The sequence below is a fragment of the Trachemys scripta genome, chromosome 9 (assembly GCF_013100865.1).
Source record: "Trachemys scripta elegans isolate TJP31775 chromosome 9, CAS_Tse_1.0, whole genome shotgun sequence".
Lineage (NCBI taxonomy): Eukaryota > Metazoa > Chordata > Testudines > Emydidae > Trachemys > Trachemys scripta.
In genome coordinates, this window is record NC_048306.1 from 76,104,665 (window position 1) to 76,123,324 (window position 18,660).

Below are 18,660 nucleotides of genomic sequence, written 5' to 3' on the forward strand. Positions count from 1 at the left end.
TTACTTAAGATGTAGTGAAGAGTCCAGGCTAATAACTGTATTGACAGGGTTCCAGCTGCTAGTTCTGAGTTTAGCATCCCACTTAGCAGGACTAGCAAGCCTGGAGTTTGCCATTGTATGTAGCAGGACTAGCATCATTACCATCAATCCCCTACTACCAGTAAACAGTCCTCCAGAGGATCTTCCATGGAGGCACACAATCACTAGTATTGCAACAGCATCCATCTCTGCACACTAATTTATTTACTGCCTGAATACCACAATACTAGCATACTGGGCCTGTGCATACAGCTTGTGGTAGAATGTTTGTCAATGTACTCTTGCCCAACTATGGGTGCACAGTAGCTACAGCAATTGTTCTGCTTTTAAATAGAACACTCTCTACCAAGCCTGTTTACATAGCTTTCATTACATGAATCTGAAAGGACTTAAAACTCCACCAGTGGCAGTCTGGTGTGGGCCCTAGTGGTATATGAAGGTCTGTACAAAAGCATCTAGATGTTTAGTTAGGAAGGAAAGATTTCCCATATCCTCTGCTCAGATATCTGCCCCTTCTTTTTCAGACTGCGTGCATTTGAATTTAATTTTTTTTTCAGTATAAAGGAAACAGCCAGTTAAAACGAACTTGATATAAATGAATCTCAGCATTCCTTGACCATCCAACTCACTGAGGGCAAGGTCTTTTTCCTTCCAAAGGAGTTTAACGAAGAGCTGCACTCTCACTTAAAGCATAGGAGCTCTTCTATAGCTGTGTTCTTGCTACATTTACTGTAGATCTCAATACCATATTCGCTAAGAAAGCTGAGGCTTCACCCCTTTTCCACAGAAAAGATACTAGCCACCTTCTGTGTTTCCACTGTTTGAGAGAAGAAAAAAAATCTATGTTAGGTGGAGGATATACAATCAGAATTAAGATTGTACATGGAACCATACTACTGAATTAACAGTTTAAGGACCTCATCTTTTAATGAGAGTCTAAAGTGTGTTATTTCCAACTTGACAAGTAATGAAGCTTTTGGCCTAAAAGCTAACAGGAGTTCTAATTTTAGGAGAGATTCTTCTAAGATTTAGTGGCTACAAATATTTTAAGTAAATGTTTTATTAAGCAGAAAGGCTATACATCACTGCTCCAGAGAGCTAGGGAGCAGAAGTAGTCTGTTTAATTGCCTCCATATATACCTGATAGAAGATGCAGTAAGTTCAGTAGAGTAGTCTGAAAATTTCTTAAGTTTGAGCTCAGAACTTACAAGCATATGCTACCATTGCTGTAGACTGCAACTTCTTCAATCCATAGTTATCATAGTTCAGTGAAACTTAAAAAGGTCTATGGCTTTCTTCCAAGGCTGGGCCAAAGCTATTTAGCATGTAGAGCTTAAATTCTATACAACAGGCCAATAAAACATTTTTAATTCTTTAAAAGTAGGGGAAGGTCATTCAAACTTGACACTTACTACAAACATTTATCTCAACTAGGCAGAGACTACCATGGCTTTAGTTTGACCAACCACACCATGTGAGCAGATAGCTACATTCCCAGCCTCTGCTGGTTCTTTAAATATTATTTCCAAGCTGCAGAAAGAAGAAGAAAATACCCATTCCCACTTCTCTGATCTTTTGGGTGTTACCAAAGTAACACCCTTCCTATCTCTACTTCAATTTCTGCACTGAGATGGGGCCTCACAATGCAAGTCTCAAATTTTAACAACTCCTAAGTGAAGGTGTACGGTATAAATGAGAGCAGAATTAAAGCAACACATGGCAAGAAACAGTGTAAAAGCTGAACAAAGCTTAACAGTAGTAGTATAAGTTGACCACTATGTGCAGTGATCATTCTCTCAGCATTTTCCAAGTTTTAATATTGCATAGTCAAATTCAATCTTCCTGTCATTCTCTAATGCTGAAGTCAGTGTTCACCATAGCAACAGAAAAAAGGATACAACACCTCTGTGCTCTTGCTTGCATGTTTTCATGCAACTGTATGTTCTCTGCTCTTAGATTTTTGACATATGCACACCTCCTTCCCAAGTGATGTATGTAGCTTGTGTCTTTGCAGACCATATGCCACTTTTGCTAATAAATCTTATTGATCCATGCTGTAGGTTAGTACTGCTTCTGCATTATCAACATGTACCAGTTTAGTGTGTTTTCATATGCCTGACATAAAAGGGCAATCAAAGATGAAAAGATCACTAGTGCATGACATCAGTGCCCAAGAATCTCAGCCTTCCTTTGATATTGTCAGTGATTCAAGCAGTAAGGCTCCACCTGCTAGAGTGACTGCTTTTATAAAGCACAATATTTGAACAGTTCATGCTAACAACCGCTGTAACATGGTAGAGAGAACACTAACATACTCCTGGGGAAATTCTGCACCTCTGCGCATGCGTAGAATTTATGTCCCCTGCAGAAAAATGACTTTCTGACGAAGCAAAGGGAAGCTACATGAGCAGTTGTGAGACTCTCCCCAGTTTTGGGTGCCCAGGGCAGCCGGCAGAGAGGTAAATCACTGGGGGTCAGGGACGGGGCAGGGGAAGACCCGGCTAGTGGCTCAGCTGCTAGTCCCGGCTGGGCTGGGGAGGACGGGACTTCCTCTTCCTCTGCATGGCATCCAGGGCTGGGTCAGACCCACCCCCAGATTTCTCCCCTGACTGTAGGAAGCTCACTGTGCAGGTAGCTGTTTACCAATCTGCCCAACCACCATGCATTCAGACCCCCCTCATACCCAGACCTTCCCACTGAGCCTCACCCCTCCTGCACCCAGAATCCCTGCGATGAACCCCACTCCCCTTACACCTGGACCACTCCCAACAAGCCACCTGCACCTGGATCCCCACCCTACCAAGTCCTCACCTGCTGCACCTGGATCCCCACCCCAGAGCCCCACTCCCCCAGTATCTGGACATCTCCCCCCCCCCAAAGCTCTGCACACTCAGACCCCCTCCCACATCCACCCCACCCCACCCACCGCTGAGCCCCAACCACCTTCACCTGGACCCCCCTACAGAATCCCATTACCATTGCACCCAGAACCCTGCAACAAGCCCCTGTGCAGCTAAATTCACCCATTGAGCCGCCCTCACCCAGATTACCCTACACAGAACCCCCTCAACCCACACCTGGCTTTCCCAACACTAAGCCCCTCTACACTTGGATCCTACCTTCCTGAGCCTGCCTGCCCACACCTGGTTCACCTGGCATGGAGGGGCAGGCCTGGTCCTTGTGCTGTGTGCAGGCTGGGTGCAGGCTTACCGCTGAGTCTGTGTCCCGGGAAGGAGTTGCACAGTGATCTCCCATCTCTGTGCAGCCAGTGGCCTGTGCTCCCCAATGCCACGCTGGAGCCACCACATTTATTTGACAAAATTTGCAGAATTTTAAAATATTGTGCGCAGAATTTGTAAGTTTTAGGCACAGAATGCCCTCAGGGTAACTAACAGAATGAGAAGCCCGACAAGGGGCATTTTAAATTGGTAGTTAATGTTGCCCAAATTTGCACTCCACTTTTTCCCCTATGAATTACTGATGCACTTTCTTCCAGAATCAGACAAAAGCCCTATTACTCATTCCTTGGCATCCACGGGCACTTCCAATGGAAAAGTTAGTAGTCCCAGTACACATTTTAAGAGCAAAGACTGAAGCACATTGTTATATTCCACCCAAAAGGGGTAAATAGTCACTTAGAACCCATTCCCCCAATCAATCCCCTAGAGTCTTTTATTGCTCAGCCCCTTTATAAGTGGGAAGCCAACTCAACACACAGCCAACCACAATTAAGACAGGTACCTCTCTTAGCTACATATACTGAAGGAAATACAGGCCCAGAAAAGAAAACACTCATCCTGAGCTTTAACCATTCTCTTCTCCCAAACAATATACTCATACATAGGTGAGATCTTTCACTGGTGGTTTATAAAGTATCCCAGCACCATTGCATCTGAACACTTCAGTAGAGTGGGGAAGTAAATTCATGCTCACGCACAAAAGCTGCTGCAAGATGGAGGGTGTCTACTGGGAGGCAGAACTGGATCAGGACTAGGGTGGAGCAAGTCTCACCATAATTTACCCTCCCCCACTCCCATGGCACTTTGTTCAAAACAAGCAGCAGGACTGATTAAAGTTCATACTTGGTGGCCATATTCAAAATGAACTGGTGATACTATGAAGAAGATATGCTCAACTGGAGTAGAAGTAGCAGATGAAATTTCATATCCACCTATAGTATAATGGTCAGGTAGATTACAGGCAAATCACTTAAAGTAGCCTTTTTGAAGCCATCTCTATCCCTAAATTATTTGTACTGAAAGCTGCCTTCGTTGTGCAGCATGTGATAAAAGCACAATCAATTCAGAATCAAATACTTTTTTGGGTTCCAGAGATGCCATGCTGCATTAGACTAAAGGGATGAGAGCACCTAGCATCTCCAACAGTGAGCAGTAGGATACTGGATTTTTAAGAGGAAGGTGCAAAATTCCCCATCACGTACCTAACCCTGCAATGGTTTAATCACAAAGAGACGAATGTCAGTTTGTGAGCAGCTTTTGTTACAAAGTCTGAGGATTAAGCTTCATTGTAGTTGTACCTAGTATAACAGAAGATGTTTTTATTTATCTAAATATCTAGTCCTTTTTAGATTTATTAAACTATTGGTCTTGCCTTTTGGGTAAGGGGACAAATCAGTGACTTGGAGGTTTGCTCCAGCATGACACCCCGTTCATATCTCTGGGACATGCTATTTCCCAGCTCAGTTTAGGCAATACTGATATTAGTAAATGTATCCTTGCTGAGGCTAGACCTGTGGTTTCAGTCCTTCAGCATCAGAGCAGCAGCAGCTGATGATGAATTATCAGATTCAGAAGGAAGGCAGAGGCCTAAGGCTAAACTGCAGTTTCTAATCACTACAAAATATATACAGCCCCCTTGAACAGCAGCAATAAAGGACAAAACCACTCAACACCCTGCCAGCCATAATTAATTTTATTCTGCTTCACTCCAGTAAGGAGGAACTCAGCTGCAAACAATAGCAAAGAAAAACCTATGGCTAGCCCATGCCAGCCAACTTGGGCTCACAGGGCTTGGGCTGTGTCACTGCTGTGTAGATTTCCAGGCTCAGGCTGGAGCTCTGGGATCCTCCCCACCCACACAGGGTCCTAGAGGCCAGAGGTCCACCCAAGCCCAAGAGTCTAGATAGCCCCACAAGCCCAAGTCAACTAGCACAGGACAGTCGTGTGTCTAGTTGCTGTGTAGACATACCCAATAAGGTTACTAGTCATTTCATAATCTAATGTCCAGAACAATCACAATTCTACCTTATCATTGTTAGGTCAGCATACTCAGGACAAATTAAAGGGCAAAAGGCTGATCAGGAAGAGCATACAATAGCACCAGTTGATGTGTAACCTGGTGAGGTTTTCTTGGGAGGGGGAGGAGGAAAGTTAGGCAGGGAAGATTCATTGCTAAACCCACCTCTAATCCATAAGCAAAAACCATTTCCTACTTCTAACCACACTAATTGGATCAACACAGATATCAAGGAAAACTTAACTTGCCAAGGGGCATAACTGCACAAGGGTGATCTGCTTGTATACACCTGCTCTACATTTTTTCCAGCATTAGGTTTAATGCACTGCATTTAGACAATGGGTATATGTAATACCTGCTTGTGGCTGACTGGGATCATACAAACTATATGAATGGCAAATACTAAAAGAGTCAGACACTAAGAGTCATCACTCCTGAAACTATTTTCTTAGTCCTTGTTACTTGTTGTGGTAGAACTGGCTACTATGATTCCTCCCTCTGTCTTGCCCCACACATCAAGGCAGCATCCAAATCTTGTCAGTTCTTCCTCTATAACATCTCTAAAATCTGGCCTTTTCTTTCTCACCACACAGTAAAACTCTCACCCAAGCCATCATCTCCTCAACCAACTTCTCCCTAACAATCTGTACTAAGCCATACAAGTCAATTCAAAACAAAGCTGTTAAAAATCATGCTTTTTTTGCCTGCCTTCACCATATCACTCCTCTGAGTCCCTCAACTGGCTCCTCATTTTTACAGAGTTCAAGCATATTGTCCTCATCACCAAGGCCCTTCCAACTTATCTGTACGTGTATCTTATGTCATGCCCTCATATAGTTCTTCCCCTCCATGCTTTGTGCACAAAATGTCCACCCCTACCTAGTTTATGAAGGTCCTACCCTCTTCTCCCTAAGACACATTTGTACTGTAAGACCTGCATGAAGTCATCAACTGATAATAGCTATGTAGAAGGTAAATTTATACAAATAACTAGGTAAATGTGAATTACCAGTTAGCTTCATCCTCCCTCCCCATTCCATACTATTGTTTCTTACACACACTTGTTGCATCTTGTTTTAAATTATATTTGTAACCTGCTGGGGCAGGAATCATGTTTTTCCACCTATTTATGCAGCGCCTAGCTCAACGGGGCCCTGATTTTGATTGAGTACCTTTGGGCACTATGGTAATAGACTAAATAAATATTGCCACCATCATGGAATTATCCAGTCATGTTAAGTCACCCTTCCTGTTAGGACCATTAAACCAGGAGGAAAAATATAAATATAATGGCTTTGGATCTGTTATTTTATATCTGAACAGAATAGGAACCCTTTATATTTAATTTTAAGAATTTAAACTATTCACCCAAAACTAATATCATTGGATGTGCAGTTGCCGTTCAGTTACAATTTTGCACTTATACCTAGAATATTGACCAGCTGATGGTAAATGGACAGAGGAACATATCAAAAGCAAATTTTGACCCACTTCCCTGTTACTAGAAACCCTTCTTGAATTTCCCCAGACACACAATTCCCTGCTTCTGATTCTGAGCCCATGCTAGTTGAGCCAGGTGTCAGTTATCACATTGGAGGGCAGCATGGAGCAGTAAGGAAGCATATGTCTGGGGATAGAGGCAACTGGGACGAGGTAGGTGGAAGAGGTGATATCCAACTTCAGCTCTTTGGTGCTATTTAATAAGTTTGAAAGAACAGAACTATAGATTCTCAACTAGCACTTGAGTAATTTTTAATCAAATTGCTCCTTCCCCTGTAAATCAAGTTCTAGACAGATCAGTATTCCCCATGGCATCTTCCAACTTATATATATAAAGAAGTATTTAGTGTTGGGGAAAAAAATTATAAAGCTTCTAACCGCTTAAAAAAAGAAATTTTAGTTATTTTCTCCAAGGTTCAAGTGGGGTTACAAAAAAAGCACAGCATCCTTTTATACTCCATACAGCAAAACTATATATGGTGGCATATTCCAAAATCCAAACACATGGATTGGTTACATGTAATAGTACGTATGTCAAAACTAGAATTTACGTGTTCTTTCCCAGATAGCGCAAAAAAAAAATTCACATAGAATTACAATTTGTATACACTTAAATGGAATTGTTAACAGAAGGAAAACATTAAATGTAAGTATTTTACATTTACAGTTAAAATAGTTCACTTTGATAAAATCCTGGAGACTCTTGAGAAGCATTCATTCCCTGTTGCAACTGTACATTATACACAAAAGTGTCTTCCTCTATATTTTACTTATATTTTAGAACCTATACAGACTGACAGAAAATAAATCCATAATTAAATATCAGTCTTCACAAGGAGTTACACATTTTTAGTTTTGCAATTACTATAAACTATCAGTCCTGAAACACAATGAACAAGACCTGACTGGTTAAAAAAAGTTATGTTCTAGTCTGCATTTTATTTACATTTTGTAATGTTTCTATTTGGGGGAGAGCAGAGGGGCAGATGGTCATATTTTCAGTGCCAGAAACATACAATTTTCATTTTCATTCTAGAAATAGGTCAGAAATTTACAAATAAGTATGCACAGTAAAATAAGTTATATAATTCTGTTTTGAATTTTTTTTGGTCCACGTCTCAAATAAACTACTTGTATACAGAAATGCTGTAATGTTTGAAATATGACTTTTTATAAGTTTAATGAGTACAAAAATATTTAAAGAATTTTTTTAATTAACATTTAAATAGTCAAACCAATTTTTATCCTTGTCAGCTGATTTCACAGGTCTACATTCTATCTGCCAAAGTACCTTAGCAGCATAATTATAAAAACACACATGGAGTGTGTGCACATAAAAACTAATGCCACATCAACTATAGTACTATATCCTTTATTCAGAAAGAATGATTGACCTACCCTCTTACAAAATTATAAATCAATCAGAGTCTTAATTTCATTGATCTTGGTTTGTTTTACTTCACTAACAGTAAGCTTTTTAGCTGCAAAGGCTCCTGCTGCAAGTTCCCTCTTCTTGTTCTGGATTTTCAGCATATTTTCTTCCACTGAGTCCTTCACAATGAACTAACATACATTAAAAAGAAAAAAACAACACACTTAAAGTAAAAGGCAGACATTTTCAAAAATGGGTGCCTAAATTTAGGCACTTAAGTGATTAATTGGAATTATTCCATACTTAGCATATTTGAAGTCAGGCCACTTATTTAAGTGCCTATGTATGGATTTAGAAATATAGGTCCATGTTTCTGGAAATTTTACCGAATATGGTAACATTCTGAATGAAGCGTGGCTCTATCATTCACTTACTTTGCCAAAAGAGTAAGTGGCAAAGTAAACATAAGAACATAAGAAAGGCCGTACCGGGTCAGTCAGACCAAAAGTCCATCTAGCCCAGTATCCTGTCTACCGACAGTGGCCAATGCCAGGTGCCCCAGAGGGAGTGAACCTAACAGGCAATGATCAAGTGATCTCTCTCCTGCCATCCATCTCCACCCTCTGACTGACAGAGGCTAGAGACACCATTCCTTACTCATCCTGGCTAATAGCCATTAATGGACTTAACCACCATGAATTTATCCAGTTCTCTTTTAAATGCTGTTATAGTCCTAGCCTTCACAACCTCCTCAGGTAAGGAGTTCCACAAGTTGACTGTGCGCTGCGTGAAGAAGAACTTCCTTTTATTTGTTTTAAACCTGCTGCTTATTAATTTCATTTGATGACCCCTAGTTCTTGTATTATGGGAATAAGTAAATAACTTTTCCTTATCCACTTTCTCCACATCACTCATGATTTTATATACCTCTATCATATCCCCCATATCCTCTTTTCCAAGCTGAAGAGCCCTAGCCTCTTTAATCTCTCCTCATATGGGACCCATTCCAAACCCTTAATCATTTTAGTTGCCCTTTTCTGAACCTTTTCTAGTGCCAGTATATCTTTTTTGAGATGAGGCGACCACATCTGTACGCAGTATTCAAGATGTGGGCGTACCATCGATTTATATAAGGGCAATAAGATATTCTCAGTCTTATTCTCTCTCTCCTTTTTAATTATTCCTAACATCCTGTTTGCTTTTTTGACCGCCTCTGCACACTGCATGGACATTTTCAGAGAACTATCCACGATGACTCCAAGATCTTTTTCCTGACTTGTTGTAGCTAAATTAGCCCCCATCATATTGTATGTATAGTTGGGGTTGTTTTTTCCAATGTGCATTACTTTACATTTATCCTCATTAAATTTCATTTGCCATTTTGTTGCCCAACAAACAGACAAATCTTGGGTCTTGGGGGAAAGGAGTAATCTCTCTTCTGCCTCCATTTTGATTATTGGAATAACAAATTCTTCCTACTTGCTGCTGACATCAGAAGAGGAACAACTCCAATTTCCTAAATGGGATCCCCCCCCGGTTGGTGTAGGAGGAGGAGGGGGAGACAATTGGCTGGTGAAAAACAGATCAGCAGCTAAGAGACCTGCAGTGACATAACGAAGAGCACTTGGGTCCCTCCCAAAAAAGACCAACACCCTGGCTGGCTGGACAATAGCAGCATGCCTAGGGACGTACAGACTGGGGTAGTGGCTCGATTCCATTCAGGCTTCTGGAGCTTGAAACACCCTGAGAATCCAGAGCACAGAAGCTCAGATTCCCCTCACAGCAGTTCTAGTGGGTAGCCAGGAAGGGGCGCTTTCTAGGATCTGTGACAGAATGGTGGCAGTGCAGTAGTACGTGAAGATTTTTACAACACTGTTGCAAAGGCTTATACTTTTGCTCTTTAAACTGAAAGCAAGAGCAGGTCTGTTAGTTTGTCTCAGGTAAAAGCTATTTAGCAAGCACAAATTACAAGCGGTTCATGAAGAGTGGCTTCTGGGCCTGTATGCGCAGTGAAGTCTACCTGCTGCTGATCAGGAGAAATTGGAGTTGGTGGCCAGGATGCACTCACATGCCATGAGGCACAATGGGTCACCTGCTCCAAACCAGCAGCCAGAGGGGGTCCCTTTTTCTCCTATACGGCATGCAGTGACAAAGCAGATGGGGCCCATAGATGATCCAGCAGAGGTATCTGCAGTGACTAAAGATCCAGAGCTGTGGAGGTTGGAGGAGACATGGATGGAGCAGGAAGCCAGACATCAGAGTGAGGAGACAGAGCTGGAGCAACAGACGCTTGCTGACCTGGACAAAATGCAGACAGCTCGAACAGGAGACGAGGGTCAAGTCGCACCCATGGGACCCAGGAGGAAGGACATAAGTGTGTGCCTCATCAGGGGCTAACATACAAATAGATGAGGGAATGATGGACGCTATCACTCTGCCTGCAGCTGAATCACTATGGACACTAACCTTTGTTCTGGGATTCTGACTGTGGAAAATTATTTTTCTTGATGTGTTTTCTGTAGTAGTGTACCAGGGTCAAATTATGAGGGTTCAGGTACAAGCCCGTCATGACCAGACTCAGTGCTTGAGGGGGAGAGTTCGACATCTACCCTCACTGGGGAAACTGAGTCAGTGCTGAGTGTGTCTGTGGCACAGCTAAAAGGTGCTGTGTCTCAGAATCTGCTGGAAGCAGCAAGATAATGGTACAGCTAGGAAATGCTGTGGACCAGAACTCCACTAGAAGTAGGGAAGATTACTGGGGGCGACGAGACACTGGCATAGCTAGAAGGTGCTCTGGACCAGAATGACATGGGGAGAAGGGAAACAAGGTATGGCTGTAAGGTGATGTGCCTCAGAACTCCCCTGGAACGAGGCAGACTCTGGGTGGTAAAAATGCTGACAAATCCATGCTACCCAGTAAAGAATGGGAAAAGCCCAGACAGGTTATAACCACTGTGGAAAGTGAAGATGTTAAGGAGAGGGAAAAGTGCCCTTTAATCTGTGGGTTTAGCATGGGCATGGGAGATATAATTAAACCTGAGGGGGATGAGAGAAGGAAAACATCTCACCTCTCCCCAAGGGGGAATTAACATGGGAACAAACCTATGACTGTATTTTAGTTTGATTATTGGAACAGTTTACTAGCTGAATGAATGTATGAAGTTCAAATTAATAAGCGGATACCCTGTCCAGGCAGAGAGACTTTAAACCAAGATCTGTGGAGTAGCCAGCAGCTAATCCTACTGAATCTATATAGGGGAAAGCTGTGGCACAGAGGCCCATTGGTACCAGCTGACAAAGGATTCGCTGTCCTGTAACCGCAACTCTTAAGAAACCTGACAAATTCACTACAACTAAACACACTGCTTTCATGGTATTTATCCATAAATTATATCCTGCAAGGTCTCTAATAAAAGCTTAGGTCATACTAATCCTCACAATCATGGCATCATGTATGGATGGATGATATTTAAGGAGTTGTGTGTATGTAGTGAAAATATAAAAACTGTCACCAACTTAAAAAACAAACAAAACAAAACAAAAAAAACAACCAGGTTTCTTCCAGTCAGGAAATAGGATGTATATTCACCTATCTCAATTCACAGATCAATTAAGCATTGTAAACCAACACAATAGGAGCCAAATTTATATATAAAGTGAACAGAGGAATGGTAAGTCACTGGAGACTAACCCACAGGGGTTGTCCTGCCCCGGGGGGGGCTAGGGGGGAGGAATAATAATACAAATAGAATGTAAGGAAAAAAGTCTCATCTATTCACTGAGGAAAAACACCTGGTAGAAGGGGATGCTTCATGAACACTTGGATCCTGGTTTGTCTGAAACCAGCTAGCTCTGCAAAAGTCAACCTTTTTTTTTTTTTTGGGGGGGGGGGGGGGGAGGAGAAGAGAGAGAAATCTACATCATATAGGAAAGATAACCATTTATAAGTGTAGACCCTGGTTTGTAATTTATCATTTTATATGTAAAAACAGTTTTGTTTCTAATTATCCTTACTCAGTAGCTCTTAAATCTAAGGCTTGGTCTACACTAAACCCCCAAATCGAACTAAGGTACGCAACTTCAGCTACGTGAATAACGTAGCTGAAGTTCGAAGTACCTTAGTTCAAACTTACCTCGGTCCACACGCGGCAGGCAGGCTCCCCCGTCAATTCCGCGGTACTCCTCTCGCCGAGCTGGAGTACCGCAGTCGACGGCGAGCACTTCCGGGTTCGACTTATCGCGTCCAGACAAGACGCGATAAGTCGAACCCAGAAGTTCGATTTCCAGCCGCCAAACTAGCGGCTGGGTATAGACGTACCCTTAATCTTTGATAATAAACTTGTCTGTTTTCACTATAAATATATACCTCCGTGCTATGATGTCAGATAGGCACTGATCCTCAATTGAATCAAACCAGTTAGTGTGTATTCAGTCCATTTGGGGATAGCAAATCTGGTAATTTCTGCGACTGTCCAGTGACAGGTGCTGGATACTATGAGGGCTCAAGGATTAGGGGGCATCTATTGATAACCTGCAAGGCAAAGAAAGGCCTGGCACAGCTCTGAGGAGATTGTAAGGGTGGCTAACAGACTGGTGGTGTCAGGGAGCAGCTGACACCCAGTTAGGCATCAGCAAGTCTTCCTCTGACTGGACATAGTGAGGAGTAAGAAGGTGACTCAGAGTCCTGGGCACCTTGAGAAAGCATCACACCTACCCACCTTAGGATTTCAGACAGGAACAAGCAAACTCTGCTCCAAAAATTAATATAATCTCTTCAGAGAGAGAGAGAGAGAGAGAGAGAGAGAGAGAGAGGGTTCATACCCCATTATTTTTGCACAACTGTCACAAAATTTCACATTTCTGTAAGTGAGGAAAACAACATAGCCCAAGCTAACATTTCAAAAATTATAACTTTAGTTGGGATTCAGTTATGTTATACTATAGCTATATCCTCTGCCCAATTCTTTTAAACAACTCTTTATTTAAAAGAACATCACTCCTATATCAAAATCACAGTTGTTCAGACAGCTCACCTTAGTGATGATAACATCTTGCTTCTGGCCAAGTCTGTGACATCTGTCAAAACACTGGTCTTCTGCAGCAGGATTCCAAGCCTATCAATGATATATGATCATCAAACTAAACCTTATGGTGAACAATTAGTTTTTCAAAACTACACTTCTAGTACATTAAGACACTAAGAAATTTTAAAAATGAATTCACTAAAACATGTTACCCATAACAGTATGGCCTATGATAAAAGTAGCCATGTGATTAGCATTGTTTATTTTTATCGGTAACTGTTATTCTTAGGGAATGTGACATGATCACACTATTCTATAGAAGGATGTAGGGTGGATTAAAAAAAATTTTTTTTAAGTAAAAAAAAAAATATCATTTATATTTTCAGTAAAACCATGGATGAGTTTGTAATCAGGACCAGCAAATTCCAGCAAGACTCCATAGATGAAAAGCTCATTCAATTCATTTATGCAACCAGTTCTCCCTTTTGTTTTGTTCAGAACAAACATTCCATTGACATGGTTCAGTCATTACAACCAGGCTACACTCCACCCAGCAGAACAGACATTGCTGGAAGGTTGCTGGATACAGTGAATGAGAAGGAAACTGAAAAATGTGCAAAAAACATTGATGAGAAATGTGTTAATCTGAGCCTTGATGGGTGCAGCAATGTACACAATGATTTAGTAATATGTGCTTGTGTGACAACAGAAAATGCATTTGTCTATCTTTAAGAAAAAATTGATACATCAGGAAATGCCCATGCAGCAGAGTACTTAAAAAACAGGCAGTAAAAGCTATAACAAAAGTTGAACAAAAATTCAAGTGTCAACACAGCTTTGTCACCGACAATGCTGCAAATGTAGCAAAGGTGAGCAGAAATCTAAAAGGGGGAACCTGAAATGTATATAGGTGCAGTGCTCATCTGATGCATCTTTTAGCCAGACAAAGTACCACTCCAGGAATAAATGAAAATGTTGCTGAAATTGCAAAATACTTCATCACTTTTTGTCAGTTTCACTAAAGAGAGCAAGATCCAAACTAATTCTCCCCCATGGTGTACAACTGAATTCAGTGGTTGACTGCTTTGAGCTATTTATTTAAAAAACTTGCCTATTCTGATGACAATTTGTGATGAAAATCGGGACAAAATAAATGGAACTATCACAGCCAAAGTAGTCAACATCAGACTAAAGGGAAATGTAGAAGATATGCTGAATGTCAAAAAATCCATTTTCATTGCCTTAGACAAACTGCAGAAAGATTACTGCTGTATTGCTAATACAGTTGACTGAAGAAAGACTCCAACAACAAAAGTTAAATTGCAGGTAGTAAAGATGCGATGGATCAAGCACTTACTCCACCTCAATTTCTTGCCAATATTACCAACTCAAAATACTAGAGTAGATATCTCACTATTGAAGAAGATGCTGCTGCTATGACATGGCATCTAATCTCATCAATCATGCCAACCATAAGAGATTTCACGGCTGGAGGTGAACCATTCAAGTAATACATGTTTGCTGAAGATATTTTAAAGAACATCACACCACCAAACTTGTGGGAAGTCCCTAGCTAAGTGCCCGGAACCAGTTTGTTGAAGTGCTAAATCAGCTTTTGACAGCAATAGCCTCTTCTGCAGGCACAGAAAGAACATTTTCTTCATTTGGACTAATTTATTCAAAATTGAGAAATCGAATGGGAGTTGAAAAAAAGGAGGAAAATGTGTCTCTCTTCCAGTCTAAGAATAAAAACGATGAAGGAGGGGATGAGATCTACTAGTTTTAAAAGTATGAAGAACAGCCTAAGTGACTTAGGAGACTGTGCTCTCATTTTCAAGATACTTAGGTGAATAGGCACTTGAGCTCCAGTCTAAGCTAATCCTAAAAATACAAGGTGAATCACATAGTGCACAAGCGAAGCAAACACTGCCAAGGAGTTCATCTTGCAGCCATGGTCATCAAAAAGGAATATAGGACAAGTGAGCCTGCTCCACCCTTTATGCCCTCAGTGGAGGACATAAGAGGTTATAAAAGCGGCCCCAAAAGAAACTGCTGACCAAAAAAAGATCTGATCTCATGCGCATGGGGTGCATGTGCACCAAGAGCGGAAGCTGTGTGGACAACACAGAATAACCCTCTGTTTCTCCATCTGCAGTCACTTCGTAACAGGAGTGCTAAACTCAAACAAAGATGTTTAGACTGAAAATGGCTAATGCACAACCCCAGTTAGCTGCACTCTGTTTTCTGTGGTAGTTTTTAATATCAGTACCTCACATGACGTTCCACTAAATTTGACTTTTAGCAAAAAGTCTACTACTACGATTGCACAAGTAGTTCTGCCTTTTCTAATTATTTTTTTTTTATGTCTACACTGCAATTAGACACCCACAGATGATTCTGGCTAAGGGGCTATTTAAATGCAGTGTAGACGTTTGGGCTCAGGCTGCAGCCCACACTCTGGGCCCCTCCCACCTCAGAGTCCCAGAGCTCAGGCTCCAGCCCAAGGCAGAATATCTATACACAATTAAACAGCCCTTTAGCAGAAGCCCTGTGAGCCCAAGTTAGCTGGCACAGTCCAGGGTTGGGTTTTTAATTGCAGTATAGGCTTTACACCCACCCCTTCCTAAAATCCTGAGGGACCTACAACTAGTTTTGCATAGATCACTGTCAACATACCAGTGTTAAGTCTATTACTTACAGGATCCATTAAAAACACTCGTGAAGCAGCTGTCAGATTTAAACCAACTCCACCAGCTTTTAAGGATAGCAGCATTATGGTCGGGGACCCTGTTTGCCTGTCTTGGAAGCTCTGAATTGCTTGTACCCTCTTCTTCTGTGCCATGGACCCATTCAAACGAGTAAACACAAACCCTGATTCTCTGGAGTAAAAGAAAAACAACATTTATCAAGTCACTATGACAACAGGAAATACATTTATTTAAAATCCTGACCTCTGCTGTGAATGTTTAAAAGGTTATGCTTCTAGTCAAAACAGAAATTAAGATACATGGATCTATACCGTTAAACAAAGAGTAATATGATTCTGTAACATTCTAAAAGAAAAGCATATTTTGTCCAATTTATTTGAAATGGACATTTCACAGACATTTCAGCCACTAAGAAGTACAAAATTATAATTAGTTCAACTTACTTCAGTGGAGTTTCTATTAGAGACAGGAAAGTGGTGAACTGAGAAACAATGAGACACTTTACAGCTGGATTCTGCTTCCTTAGGTCTATCAAAGCATGCATTAGAGCATTGATCTGAAATGCCAAAAATTAAGATTTATGCAATAGGATTATGATCCCAATCTTATGGATACTTCAAAAGCTTTGTTCTTAGGTACTGTGCTGATGCCTGATAATTTATCGTATTAGCCTGTAATAAAACAGGGCAATCCTAAAGACTTTTTTTTTTTTTTTTTAGAACAACTCCTGAAAAGAAAATAAGAACTGGACAGTTTTTATGGTTATAAAAGGTGGCTATTGGGAGGTTGGCAACGTTTGGAGAAAGTTTCCTGGAGGAATTAATATCAATCTAATCTGTGTAGCCAATGCACTTTTCTCCTACTGACAAGTGTCAACAACCTTCTTCAGGCCAGAAATCATGCAAAGAGGAAGGACGTGGAGGTGGAACTCAAAGCAGTGAGACTGAGGTAGGGGTTGGGGGGGGGAAGGGGAGGTAGCAGTGCTATAGAACATCAGAGGAGGAAAAGGAAGATCAAAGATTCCTTTTGGAGCTGAGAAGAATAAAAAGAGTGACGTCCCTCCACCTTTGGGCCCAAAGGCCAAATATATTTGTTCTTCAGCTTCTATAACTGTCAGGATAGAGATATTTTTAAGGGCTCAATATATACTGACTTTGAAAGAGCAGTAACCTTCTTGCAAATTTAAATTAAGTTTGTTGAGAAATTGTCAACTTCTGCAATTAAAACCAAAAAAGGAAATCAAATGAAGGCAGGAAAATTTCAGATTTGGCAGTAAGATCTTGTACACTGATGAGGTTGAGGCTAAACAAAAAAAGATAAACTTTAAAAACAGACATAACCAGTTACATGAACTAGTGAAATGTTAATAAAACATTTGTGAAATATAATGTGAGAAGCTCATTTATTTAATTTTAAATGTATGAACCTCAGGAATTTAAAGAATTTTCTAAACAAAATTTATTCATTCATTTCTGATAAATTAAAGATGATTTACTTACATTTCGTTACAAAATATATCTTCAAAAGAAAAAATATTAGGATTTCTGCTCTTTTACTGAAACAATATTTTAATTAGTACACTCCACAAACAGCCCTTCACTAAGGGAGTTCTAGGTCAACAACATTACTTAGCTGCAATTTGCACTACTTTTGTCTGTTTCCTTGTTGCAACCAAGGCTTATGGTAGGATTTTATGGTTTTAGTAGTGTTGTATTAACTTGATGTATACACTGAAAATTCAATTTTAAAGCTTAGAAAAATATTTCTATTTAACATGCTACATTTCACTACACAAGACAGTGGGAAATTACTTTTGAACTGGATATCCATTCCCGATCGCCCTTCTTCTCAATGCTAGAATCCGACTCCTCCGGAGGACATTCTACCAAATGTTCTACTCGAAGTTCGTTCCTACAAAGAGGACATTTGGCATTTGGCTATAAAATAAAAAGTGAGTTGAAACATTAGGAAAAGCACTTTCTTCATTTTAGATCAGATTAAGAGCATATCCCCCCCCCCCCCCCAAAAAAACCTACTTTATCATTTGCACATCAAAGAGTTCCAAGATTGCCATTATGAAGTACATTCATAAATTGAGGACTGCATTTTCATCCAGGCTAATTCACACATGGTACATTTTTCCACATGATAAATAACTCCTCCAAACCACACCTGACTGCAAAAGCGAGATGATTGTATGTGCTATACCAGGGGTAGGCAACCTATGGCACGTGTGCCAAAGGCGGCACACAAGCTGATTTTCAGTGACACTCACACTGCCCGGGTCCTGGCCACCGGTCCGGGGGGCTCTGCATTTTAATTTAATTTTAAATGAAGCTTCTTAAACATTTTAAAAAAACCTTATTTACTTTACATACAACAATAGTTTAGTTATATATTATAGACTTATAGAAAGAGACCTTCTAAAAATGTTAAAATGTATTACTGGCAAGCGAAACCTTAAATTAGAGTGAATAAATGAAGACTCGGCACACCACTTCTGAGAGGTTGCCAACCCCTGTGCTACACCATTAAGACTACACTGACGTTTCCATTTTAATACTATTTTATTTACACTTCTTCAAAAAAAAAAATTGAAAATATTTGTTTGGAACAACCCAAACATTTGTTTATTTTTAAACTTTGAGCTAAATACGGTGTATCATTCAGGTCTTCTGGAAAAGGGAGGGAAGAGAAAAGCTCTGTCTTCAAAATATTAGAAGCAGAAAAATAAACCATTTTTTAAAAAATATCTGAGTTC

The 18,660-nt window shown here is 40.6% G+C and overlaps 1 protein-coding gene across 3 annotated transcripts in view; it reads right to left on the bottom strand.

Annotated features, from left to right (window-relative positions):
• Nucleotides 1–7,169: 7,169 nt before the first annotated feature.
• Nucleotides 7,170–18,660, bottom strand: part of HLTF (helicase like transcription factor) — a 50,235-nt gene continuing 38,744 nt past the window's right edge. For all 3 annotated transcript variants that reach the window (XM_034781127.1, XM_034781126.1, XM_034781125.1), the window contains 5 exons: nt 17,711–17,836; nt 16,343–16,455; nt 15,890–16,070; nt 13,201–13,281; nt 7,170–8,358 (listed from right to left, as the gene is read on the bottom strand). In XM_034781127.1, coding sequence (XP_034637018.1) covers nt 8,206–8,358; nt 13,201–13,281; nt 15,890–16,070; nt 16,343–16,455; nt 17,711–17,836 — 654 coding nt within the window. In that variant the 3' untranslated portion in view covers nt 7,170–8,205. The remainder of the gene's footprint in view (nt 8,359–13,200; nt 13,282–15,889; nt 16,071–16,342; nt 16,456–17,710; nt 17,837–18,660) is intronic.